This window comes from Sciurus carolinensis, chromosome 1 (assembly GCF_902686445.1).
Source record: "Sciurus carolinensis chromosome 1, mSciCar1.2, whole genome shotgun sequence".
Taxonomy (NCBI): domain Eukaryota; kingdom Metazoa; phylum Chordata; class Mammalia; order Rodentia; family Sciuridae; genus Sciurus; species Sciurus carolinensis.
The window spans coordinates 14188548-14200366 of record NC_062213.1 but is presented as its reverse complement, the minus strand read 5'-3'; the positions used below and the strand labels follow the sequence as shown (position 1 = coordinate 14200366).

At 49.7% G+C, this 11819-nt stretch overlaps 1 protein-coding gene across 2 annotated transcripts; it reads left to right on the top strand.

Moving 5' to 3' along the window:
• The first annotated feature begins 5304 nt into the window (after nucleotides 1-5304).
• Nucleotides 5305-10373, top strand: Myc (MYC proto-oncogene, bHLH transcription factor). Of its 2 annotated transcripts, XM_047526957.1 has the most exons (3): nucleotides 5305-5865; nucleotides 7474-8242; nucleotides 9306-10371. In XM_047526957.1, the coding sequence occupies exons 2-3, from the start codon at nucleotides 7486-7488 to the stop codon at nucleotides 9866-9868; spliced, it is 1320 nt and encodes a 439-aa protein (XP_047382913.1). In that variant the 5' UTR covers nucleotides 5305-5865; nucleotides 7474-7485; the 3' UTR covers nucleotides 9869-10371. The 2 variants fall into 2 exon arrangements, with proteins under 2 accessions (XP_047382913.1, XP_047382918.1); XM_047526962.1 differs by lacking the exon at nucleotides 5305-5865 and having other exon boundaries at nucleotides 9306-10373.
• Nucleotides 10374-11819: the final 1446 nt, after the last annotated feature.

Here is an 11819-nt window from a genome sequence, read left to right as displayed (position 1 = left end):
AGTCACAGTTTAGAATCCCTCCATGGGCTCCGATTCTGCTGGCTTCCAAATGAAGGTTGAGGTTAAAAGCAAACATTTTCCCCATGTGTCTGCCTTACAGTCACCTCTACCTCCAACCCAGCAAGGGTCCAACTGGGGACAGATGCTGCTCCAAAGGACAAGAGCAAAGACAGGCCAGCGAGCCAAAGTGTGGAAACTTCTGAGATTGGCTTGGGTTTGGCACTTAGAGAACAATAAACCAAGCCTTTGAAGCAAAGTTAAACAAAGGAACCATTTGTCTATTCTAGGAGCTACAAAGTAAAGCAAGATTACAGCAGAAGACTGAAAAATAAAAGGAGTATGTCAAGCTGCCATGCGGGTAGGGTTTATCAGGTTCAACCTGGACCCCTCTGCCAAGATCTGGGGTCTAGAAGTCGATGGGGAAGAAAGCAACACAACAAACTGAATGCAACACAGGAAATGTTGACGCTTAGGTCTTTTGTTAAAAATATCTACTAATTTTTTTCTTCTCTATTCCTTCAATTTATGCAGCAGGCTAGAAGAAAGTAGGAGAGGGGAGAACAGGAACATGCATTTTTAAAAATGCATACAGGTTTTCTTCACTGCCTTTTTTGCTGTCATTTGTATGAATTAATGATGTTGGACATGATTTTATTTTCTTGTCTGCTGAAGAGCTTGCAAGGGCTGCTCGGGAAGGCATGGCTGGCATTAGCATGCTTGTGAGACCCTCTCTTCCTTTAGCATTCCCTGGCTAGTTTTTCATCTAACCACCCTTCTTTAAAATGATCCTTCTGCTGCACACATATTTATCACCCTCTTCCCTTGCTCCTCCCTCCCTTGACAGGCGTCATGTGACTAGAAGAGATTTTAAAGTAGTAGCCCAGCCATCCTGGGGGCCTTCTGCCTCTGCCCAGGTTGCAGTCAGCATTAAATCACCCCTATCCAGCTTCTTTCCATATTAGTAACTGTTCTTATCTGTGGAAGGTCACCTCTGTAGGAAACTTTCTGAAGGCTGAAGGAAGAGAGACAGTCAAAGAACTTAAAGGGGAAACCAGTGTTATTTTACACAAGTCCCACCTTCTGAATCTCCCCTTTTATGTCTCCGGAAAGGAAGGAGAAAGTTTGGTGAAACTGCTCCTTCTACCTGAGGGACAGCTCTGTGGTACAGCGTGTGTGAGGTCCTGGGTTCTATCCCTAGCACAACAAAAAAGAGCTCATTCTTCCTGCGGTTTCTTCTTATTTTCTAAGTATCAGAGCAGTATAACAACTACTGCGAAAACCTGTCATTGGGAGAATTAATGATTCTGAGTTGTGTCTCCCTCCTGGGAGACAGTATTCCCTTGAGGGCAATCCTGTGGGGCTGCCTACGGCGGGGTCTATCACAGGGGAGAATAACAGATCTGACTCTTCTTGGAAGCCTAACTCACTCCAGCAGCATCTCCAAAAAGAGAGCCCCATCAAGCTACAACTTCCAGGCAACACCTTCAGCTGTTTCCCCAACAAAAATTTAGTGCAGAAAAATGGAGGATCCCTCCTCCCTCCAACCCTCCCCCTCTTTTTTTTTTTTTTTTTTTTTTTCCTTTTTTGGTTCTGGGGTTGAACCCAGGAGCACTTTATCACTGAGCCACATCCCCAGACCTTTTTATTTTTTTATTTTGAGACAGGGTCTCGCTAAATTGCTGAGGTTGACCTTGAGCTTGTGATCCTCCTACCTCAGACCCCTGAGTCCCTGGGATGACAGGCAAGCACCACTGTACCAGGCAAGATTCCCCTTAAAAGATAAACTCCCAACACCTACCTCTGGGCAGCCAGGATTAAAAACTCTTGTCTCTTTCTTTTTCTACTTTTCAATTTATTTTACAATGATCATATATCTCTTGGTCATCACCATTGATATTATTAACTTGAATCTCCTCAGCCATTTCTCAACCCAGCAAGGGTCTACTCTGGGTCAAATGTGGCTTAAAATGTTCTAAAAGAACAATAGGGATGCCCTTTAACCTCTCCAAGGTCTGCTTTCTGTTCCTTCGTGGGTAAGTGGGGATGACACCTACCTCATTTGCAGGCACAAAACTCCAAGCTGCTACTTGAAAGTAACACCCCAGCTGATAATGGACAGCCCAGGGGAGAATGAGGTTAAGTCCCCAACCCACAGGCCACAGCTCTGCCTGTGTTCACACACCCACAGTGGTGGGTCATAATTTGGGAGGCAGACCTTAAAATAAGGCACATCTACCATTTTTACTGACTTTCAAAAACTGACCTCTGAGGTCACACAGTGACTATTCTAGTTTTTGCTGTTGTCCTTTGCTGCTGGTTTCGGCAGGGTGATCACACTGTCAGGCATCTTTGGCACAGATAAGGACAACTTGACCCTGGCAAGTATCCTGGGCCTGTAATTCCAGCAACTCAGGCTGAAGCAGGAGGATCCCCAACCCAGGCAACAAAGCAAAACCCATCTCAAAAGAAGAAAAGCACCCTACTTTTTAACATTCATACACACGGACCCACTATGTATGTAAATTCCCTTCACTTTTTTCCCATCTTTGGTTTAAAACCACACCCGGGTGATTAAACCCAGAGCATTCTATCAATGAGCTACAGCCCCAGTTCTATTTTTTGTTTTGAGACTGAATTGCTGAGGCTGGCTCTGAACTTGGGATCCTCCTGCCTCAGTCTCCTAAGTATCTGGGATTACAAGTGTTCACCACTGTGCCCTGCTAAAAAATTTTAAAATTTTTATGAAAAGGTCCTTTACATTTTTTTATTTTTTGACGTGACACCTCAAATGTCCCTCCTCACGTTCAAAACTGGCTATTGGCTATTATTTACCAATCCAATTTTTTAAATTAAAATAATAATAGGCAAAACCCTCTCTGCTTCCCCTTACCCAATAAAATCCAGAGTCTTGCTTTCAAAGTTGGTGGTTGGAAGACAACAGGTTTCTAAGAAGTGAAGACTAAAACTTTTTTTGGTGCTTTCGGGTTTTGTTGGAAATTTTTTCCTGTGCGTTTCAGGAAATAATTCACGTTTCCCATAAATTAGCTTTGGTCCCCCCTAGGGTAATGCTCAGTGTCAAAAAGCAGTGATGTGTTCATTTTCACCACCTCTTATATGGTCCAGTACCATCCTTTGAGCCACTGTCTCCCAGTAATTCCTCTTCCTTCGGTCTTTCTGCAGCCGACCTGAAGGAATCATAAAAGCGGCAGGAAACTCGTTGTAAGGATCAGCGCATCCTAATTCCCCCAGAACCCCGGCGCTCCGGACGCCCTGCCCCCACCCCACCTCCGCCCTCCGCCCTCCGCCCTCGTTGGCTTCCGGACGCGGCGATTTCCGAGGCCAGTAGAGGGCACACTTACTTTACTTTCGCAAAGCCCAAGGCGGGTGCAGCGGGGGAGGGGGCGGGGAAAAGACGCTTTGCAGCAAAACCCGAGCCCTGGGATTGGTCGCCCCCCGCATTTGCGGCAAAGACTTGGAGGCTGGAGTAATTTGCAATCCTTAAAGCTGAACTGTGCTGTGAGCTTGATTTGGAGGAAGTTGCTACTCATTTAACAATTGAACGCTGAGCTGCATACTCAACGGGTAATAACATCGTGAACGGGCTGCGCGCTATACGGTTGCCCTTCTGTCCAATTTTTGTTTTCTTTTCTAAGGAGTAAGAGTGGGAAAAGTTTACTAAAAATGTCTTTGGGTGAAAGAGTGCCTTTGTTTTTGATGCCATGTACGAATGCTAAATAGCAAATCCCGAGGGAATGTGTACTATATATTAAATATAAAACCTTTTAGGGAGCAAACAAATCATGTTTCAGGCTGGGCAATAAACTGGGTGGACGTATGCATGAAATGTGTATTCTTATGTGCTAATATATGAGGCACTTTCAGTAAGATATTCAGAAAAAAATTGCGAACCAAGAAATAAAAGCCTGAAATCTATCCAATTTCTAATTAGCTCGAGATCCCCCAAAAAGGCATAAAAACAAACCCCTTTCCTCTCATTTGATAGAATCGGTGGGGTTTTGCACCGATTATGATTTCAATAATAAAGAGGAAAGAGGACACAGCCAGGAATCAAACGTCCAGTTTGTCGGAGAGGAAAGAGTTAACGGTTTTCTTCACCAAAGTCTCTGCTGACTCCCCAGGCCCGGTCCACACGCCCTCCCCCGCCGCCCCACTCCCCTTCTGGGAAGTCCGGTCGGGAGGTTCGGTTCCCCTCTGTCCCTCCCATATTCTCCTGTCTAGCGCCTTTGATTTCCCCCAAACGGAATCTCGAGCAAACCCGCGCCACAGGGCGCAAGGAGGGTTTGTCTCCTCTGAAACCTGGCTACGGAATTGGGAACTCCGTATGGTAGGCGCGGGGGTGGGATCGGGGTGTAGACTGGCAGAGAACTGACGAGGGAGGATCCTCACCCCCCGGTGCACGCCCCAACCGCGCTCCTCCTCTTCTCCAGCTCGTGAACACGCAGAAAGATCTCAGCGATTAGTGCGTCTTGCGGGAATAGCCGCTTCCCACACCCAGCCGGGTGGAAGTCTGAGCCGGTTGGGCAAAGCGAGCGGTATCTGCTGCTTTGGCAGCAAACTGGGGGATTCATTCTGGGTGGGAAGTAACCGATCCAGATAGCTGTGCATACATAATGCATAATAAATTACACTCACACAACCCCAAGAAATGTAAAAGGTACTTATTCATAACACACTCTCCAAGTATACGTGGCAACGCGTTGCTGAGTTATTTTAATAATTCCAGGCATTATTTTCCTCCCTACCTCCTCAGTCATTTATCCCTACCTAATACTCCCCATACTGAATGTGCGCTCATAAATATTCCTTCTGCCTTCCTGTCTTCTTGACACTTATTTTCAAAATGCTGCTCTTTCCCCAGCCTTAGGGAGGCGCCCGGCCGCCCGGGACGTGCGTGGCGCGGTCGTGGGTACATGGTGTATTCTCAGTGTTGAGGGCAGCTGTTCCACCTGCGATGACTGAACACGCAGGACAAGAATGCAGTTTGTGAGAGTGCTGCGCCAGAGGAGGAGCAGAGAAAGGGAAAGGATTTAAACAGGAGCAAAAGAAAATGGTAGGCGCACGCAGTTAATTCATGCTGCGCCCTTATACTGTTTACATCCGATAGCTGGAGTGCCTGGCTGCGGGGCCGAGTCTCCTCCCCCTTCCCTCCCTCGGCAGAAGTGCCCCTCCCGGTTCCCAAAGCAGAGGGCGGGCGAGGAAAAAAAAAAAAAGATTCTCTGTCGAATCTCCGCCCACCAGCCCTTTATAATACGAGGGTCTGCACGACCGAGGACCCCTGAGCTGCGCTTCTCGCGGCCGCCAACATCGCCGCGCCCCGGCGGCTGCCTCCTGGCTCCCCTCCTGCTTGGAGAAGGGCAGGGCTTCTTAGAGGCTTGGCGGGAAAAAGAACCGAGGGGGAGGGATCGTGCGTAGCAGCAGTATAAAGGCCGTTTTTTCGGGGCTTTATCTGACTCGCTGTAGTAATTCCAGCGAGAGACAGAGGGAGTGAGCGGGCGGACCCGCGAGGGTGGAAGAACCGAGGGAGCAGAGCCGCGCTCCGGGTGTCCTGAGAAGGGAAACCCGGAGTGAAAGGGGGCTTCGCCTTCGGACCAGCCGCCCCCATCGCAGGCTTCCCGCTGACTCCCACCAGGGGTCCGCAACCGCGAAACTTTGCCCATTGCAGCGGACCGACACTTTGCACTGGAACTTACAACACCCGAGCGAGGACGCGACTCTCCGGAGCGGGGAGGCTATATTGCCTATTTGGGGACACTTTTCCCCGCCTTTAGCCAGGACCCGCTCCTCCGAAAGGCACTCCTCGCTGCCGTTTAAAGGCTGGATTTCCTTCGGGTAGTGGAAAACCCGGTAAGCACCCGATCCCATTTGTCTTTCAATTTATTTTCTCTACGGCTTTGGGGCTGCGATGAGTACGAATGCCCAAGTCTGGGTGTCTTTTCTCCCTTTCCTGTGCTATTGACACTTTCCTCGGAGTAGTTGGGGTAGGTCAGGGTGGGGTGGGGGTTGATGGGGACAGGATAGAGTGACTTGTCAAGATGGACAGGGAAGGGGAAAGGGAAAACGGGGGTGCATTTTGAAACTATGCTTTAGAGATTTTTGTATGTTGACGCTGACCCCAGCCGGTTGGTTATTCTAGTCCTGTTTTATTGCATTAATTGCTGTTTGGGGTTTGCTTTGGGCTTTTTTTTTTTTTTTTTTTTTTTTTTTTTTTTTTTTTTTGGAGGGGGTGCCCCTCTTCGCGGTAGTCGGAAAGCCTTTACATCCTGAGTTCTCTGGAGCATGTATCACATATTGCGTTAGAGAGAGAGCTCCGCAACCTCTGACTTTTCCTTGTTTCGGAGAGGACATTTAAATTTCGGCTTACCGCATTTCTGACAGCCGAAGCAGACACTGCGGTGCGTTGGAACTGCTGGTGGATCCCCACGGCGATTCCAACTCGCCCCCGCTCTTTTTAAGAAGTTGGGCGTTTGGCTTTTTAAAAAACAGTAATAAGGGTGAAATTTAAAACCTGATCAAATACCTGGCCTCCAGAGGTGTTAGGACTCGGTGTTGGGGAGGCTCAGGGAGAGAAAGGGGAGTCTGGGTCAGGGATGTGCCCAGTTGGTTGACTGGGGGTGGGGGGCGCCAGGGCGAATCTGCGCACTCAGCCTTGACTCCCCCGCCGCCGTCCGCGGGTGTCCCCGCGTCCCTGAGATGCGAAGGGACGACGAGGAGCCGGGCTCTGTGCTGATCCAAGAACAGCTGCTACCCTTGGTGGGGTGGGGTAAGACGCCCGGCTTCGGGCGCGGAATCGCTGCGGGGTCTCTGGCGCAGTCGCGTCGCCTTGCCGAGTGTTGAAGGGAGGTGCCCCTGTTAGTATTTAACACCCCCTCTTATTTACGAGGGGGTGGGGAAATGTTGTTAAAGCCCGAAGCTGAGCTCGCTACTCCAGCCGGCGAGAGAAAAGAAAGCCGGCCGAGGAAGGAAGGGGGGCGCGCGGGGGGCAGGCTGGAGGCGGCGGAGAGGGCGGCGGCGCCGGCGCGGGTAGGAGCGCGGCGCGGCGCGAGTGGGGCCGAGCGGGCGGCGCGGAGGGCCCGGCGCAGGAGGGGGCCGCTCCAGCCACGGCGCCTCTCGCCTTCTCCTTCAGGTGGCGCAAAACTTTGCGTCTTTGCTTTTGGCAGATTGTCTTCCCCTCCGCCACCTCCCGCTGCCTCTTTAAGGAGGCCAAGGCCGATTTCGATTCCTGGGCGGCTTCGCCCTCCCGACTCCAATGCGGCGGGGGCTCGGCGGGCCCTACCCGGCCGGGTCGCCAGCGCGCGTGGAGATAGGGAAAGGTGGGCCGACCCCCTCTGGCCCCTTCCGGGGAGAGCGCTCTAGAGGGGAGTGGTTGGAGACGGGCTCGCCCAGCGCCGGGGCTCAGCACCAACACCAGCCCCTCGACTCAAGACTGCCCCCTTTGTGTGCCCCTTTCAACAGGCTGCCGCGACGATGCCCCTCAACGTCAGCTTCGCCAACAGGAACTATGACCTCGACTACGACTCGGTGCAGCCGTATTTCTACTGCGACGAAGAGGAGAACTTCTACCAGCAGCAGCAGCAGAGCGAGCTGCAGCCGCCGGCGCCCAGCGAAGATATCTGGAAGAAATTCGAGCTGCTGCCCACCCCACCCCTGTCCCCGAGCCGCCGCTCCGGGCTCTGCTCGCCCCCGTATGTTACGGTCTCGTCTTTCTCCCCCCCGGGAGACGACGATGGTGGCGGCGGCAGCTTCTCCACCGCCGACCAGCTGGAGATGGTGACAGAGCTGCTGGGAGGAGACATGGTGAACCAGAGCTTCATCTGCGACCCGGACGACGAGACCTTCATCAAAAACATCATCATCCAGGACTGTATGTGGAGCGGCTTCTCGGCTGCTGCCAAGCTGGTCTCGGAGAAGCTGGCCTCCTACCAGGCTGCGCGCAAAGACAGCGGCAGCCCGAGCCCCGCCCGCGGGCACAGCGTCTGCTCCTCCTCCAGCCTTTACCTGCAGGACCTGAGCGCCGCCGCGTCCGAGTGCATCGACCCCTCGGTGGTCTTCCCCTACCCGCTCAACGACAGCAGCTCGCCCAAGCCCTGCGCCTCGCCCGACTCCACCGCCTTCTCTTCGTCCTCAGACTCTCTGCTCTCCTCCACCGAGTCCTCCCCGCGGGCCAGCCCCGAGCCCCTAGTGCTCCACGAGGAGACACCGCCTACCACCAGCAGCGACTCGGGTAAGCTGGACCCCTTAAAGGGACACCGGGTGAGACCGGGTATCTTTTCCTGGTCTCTGGCGGCTAACTAAACTAGCCACTTAGTGGACCCTGCCTTTCTTTTTCTTACTTTGGGAAGGAGATAGGGTGGATCCCACCTCTTGTCTCTGGGCCCCTGGGCTTCAGTTTCCCTCCCATCCTGTCCCATCCCCCTAGACCGCCCTGGTTGCCAACCCCCTTCGCCCTCCCCTCCCACCCCTCAGGAATTTCATTTGGGTTTTTAAGTCTTCTGGCTTATCTTGCAACTCAATCCACTCCCTCTTACCACTCTTAAGCATTTTAATTGCCCTAAGGGGGGTGTGAATGAGGATAAGAGAGAGTTGATCTCTGGGAGGGTGAATGAATTGCCTCCCTCTTCCCTTAACTTCTGAGAAATGGTTGGAATTTAATGGGCATCTACAAAACTGCAGAGGCAGTGACGGCAGGACAGCCTCCTGCCTGCGCCAGGAGCTAGTGAAAGTGCCTTAAGAGTAGATGGGCTAAGGAGCTGGCCTTTTTCCAGCCTGTTTTGAGCACTTGAAAGCAAATCCTTGCCAAAATTGGACTTCTTTTTTTCCTTTCCCCACCCCCCCCCCGGGACTTTTGGCAAAGCTAAAAGATTTTTTTTTCTTTTTGCACTTCCAGTAAAATAGGGAGTTGCTAAAGTCATACCAAGAGATTTGCAGCTATCATTCTCAACACCTGAAGGGTTCTTAGTAAAGTCCCCTAAAAATAGGAGGTGCTTGGGAATGCAGTTGAGTTGGGTGTGCCCAAAGCCTCATTAAGTCTTAGGTAAGAATTGGCATTGATGCCATATCCTGGTGAATTGTAATTTTCTTGCCTGTGCCATAACCCCAGCTGTCCTCCCTTTGAAAACTGCCTTTCTGAGAAGAAGAGTGGAGATAGCTAGCTAGCTAGGAGATAAGACTCCTTTCTAATCTATAAGTGCTTTGTATTTATATAACATTAATTTAATCTTTGTCATTGATTGGTTCAAGGAAACATTGCTAACCCAGTGATAATCTATTTCCTTTCTTTCTTAAAGAGGAAGAACAAGAGGATGAGGAAGAAATTGATGTTGTCTCTGTGGAAAAGAGACAGCCCCCTGCCAGAAGGTCAGAATCAGTGTCACCCCCGGCAGGAAGCCACAGCAAACCTCCTCACAGCCCACTGGTCCTGAAGAGGTGCCATGTCTCCACACATCAGCACAATTACGCAGCACCCCCCTCCACTAGGAAGGACTGTCCCGCTGCCAAGAGGGCTAGGTTGGACAGTGGCAGAGTCCTGAAACAGATCAGCAACAACCGCAAATGTGCCAGCCCCAGGTCCTCGGACACGGAGGAGAATGACAAGAGGCGGACACACAACGTCTTGGAACGCCAGAGGAGGAACGAGCTGAAACGGAGCTTTTTTGCCCTGCGTGACCAGATCCCAGAGTTGGAAAACAACGAAAAGGCCCCCAAGGTAATCATCCTAAAAAAAGCCACAGCATACATCCTGTCCGTCCAAGCAGAAGAGCAAAAGCTCATTTCAGAAAAGGACTTGTTGAGGAAGCGGCGAGAACAGTTGAAACAGAAACTTGAACAGCTGCGGAACTCTTGTGCATAAGTTGACCTGTTGGACAGAGGAACTGGAGTCTCCTGAATTCTCACTCCTTACTAAGGGAAAGCAAGGGAAAAGGTTCCTTCTGACTGGACTGCAGCAACCCCATTACCATGAAATATGAACTTACTTCAAATGCATGTTCAAAGTGCAACCTCACAACCTTGGCTGGGTCTTAGGACTGTAAGGTTTAGCCATAAACTGCCTCAAATAGGACTTTGGGCATAAAAGAACATTTTTTTATGCTTGCCATCTTGGTTTTTTTGTTTTGTTTTGTTGTTTTTTCTTTAACAGATTTGTATTTAAGAATTGTTTTTAAAAAAAAAATCTTAAAAGTTTACCCAATTTTCCTGTGTAAATATGGTATCAAATGTAAATAACTTTAATAAAACGTTTATAGCAGTTATACAAGATTTCAGGCCACGTATTATAAACCATAATTTTTTTTATTTAAGTACATTTTCCTTTTTAAAGTTGATTTTTTTTCTATTGTTTTTAGAAAAAAATAAAATAACTGGCAAATATATAAGTTGTGCCAAATCTTAAGTTGTGTTTTGTTTCTTTTCTTCCTCTCCTCCCCCCACCCCCACTTATTTTCATCAATTACAAATTAACAGAATTTTACCCTACAAGGGCAGGCTTAGCAGCAATTTGGAGGCTGAGGCAGGAAGATCCCAAGTTTGAGGCCAGCCTCAGCAACTTTAGCAAAACCTGTCTCAAAAAATAAAAGGACAGGGGGTGCAGCTCAATGGTAAAGTGCCCCTGAGTTAAATCCCCAGTACCCCCTCCCCACAAAAAGAGGCAGGCTTACAAAGATGAGAAAAATTATTCTAAGAAAAGCAAGGGTTTTTCTTGGTTAAAATGGGACTGGGGGACTTAAGGTCTTTTAAGTTCTCAGGGTTATGAGATGCTTCCTGGGGATGGTTGATGAAAGCCAGAATGGATAATTAAGGAAAAGCAAAAGGCAGGTGAGAAGTTTAGGGGTAGAGAGGGAAGACTGGGGGCTGGGACGTGAAGGAACTCCCTTCAGTTGGATTAACTAGCCATTTCCCTGGTCACAGAAGGGTAGGAGCACCTTTTGGTGGATGGCTCCCAAGTGCCAGACCTTTCTCACGTGGGCTAGCCCAGCCTCAGGAGCCCTGGAAGGAATATTACTATTAACACTATTTTACAAACCAGGAAACAAAAGCCTGGAGGGTTATGTAATTTATCTGTGACCTCACGGATAGCAAAAAGCAGAATCCAGGTCCCCTGTCTGTTAACTTACCATGCCTCTGCTCATCTTAACATCTGCTATTTGGGAGCCTGATAGACTGACTCAGTAGTAAACCGTGCGAGGCACATAGAGTTCAGCTTAGAAGTCCACAGCAACCCCACCAAGGAGGGACTTGGGTTTCTTCCATGTTTCAGAGTGGGAAACAGGCCCAGGACTCAACCACGTGCTCCAGGGATTGAACCCCAGGCCACCCACTAACCCTGCCCTAGATGGACTCTTCAGGCCATTTGCGAGAAGGGGATATGTAGTCCAATGGATCACCTGTGCTACTTTTCAATGTTTAGACTTGGTCAGAACAGCGCTTCCCTTGCTTTGTTTATCTTGTTTTGCTTTTTTCATTTGTTTGTTTTTGTTTTTCTGTTTAATTTCTCCTTTTACATGCAAAAGCCTGCAGCTTACTCACCCCTACCTTAGGCCTTCCTTACATCAGTTTCACTGCTTGCTCCTGGGAGGAAGCCGGTTTGGAAACGCTACTGTTCTGATCATAAAATAAAACATACTCCGCCTCTGTCATGTGAGTCATTATTTTAGAAATTGCAAACTCTCCTTCCTTCCAACCGCTTTCACACACTCATGACACATGCTCATCATTAGTCCATGAGAAGGCACTTCTGAATGGATGTCTTATTAATTATAAGCTTCTGGAAACCCTCGGCCCAAACCAGCAACTAGAACGGTGAC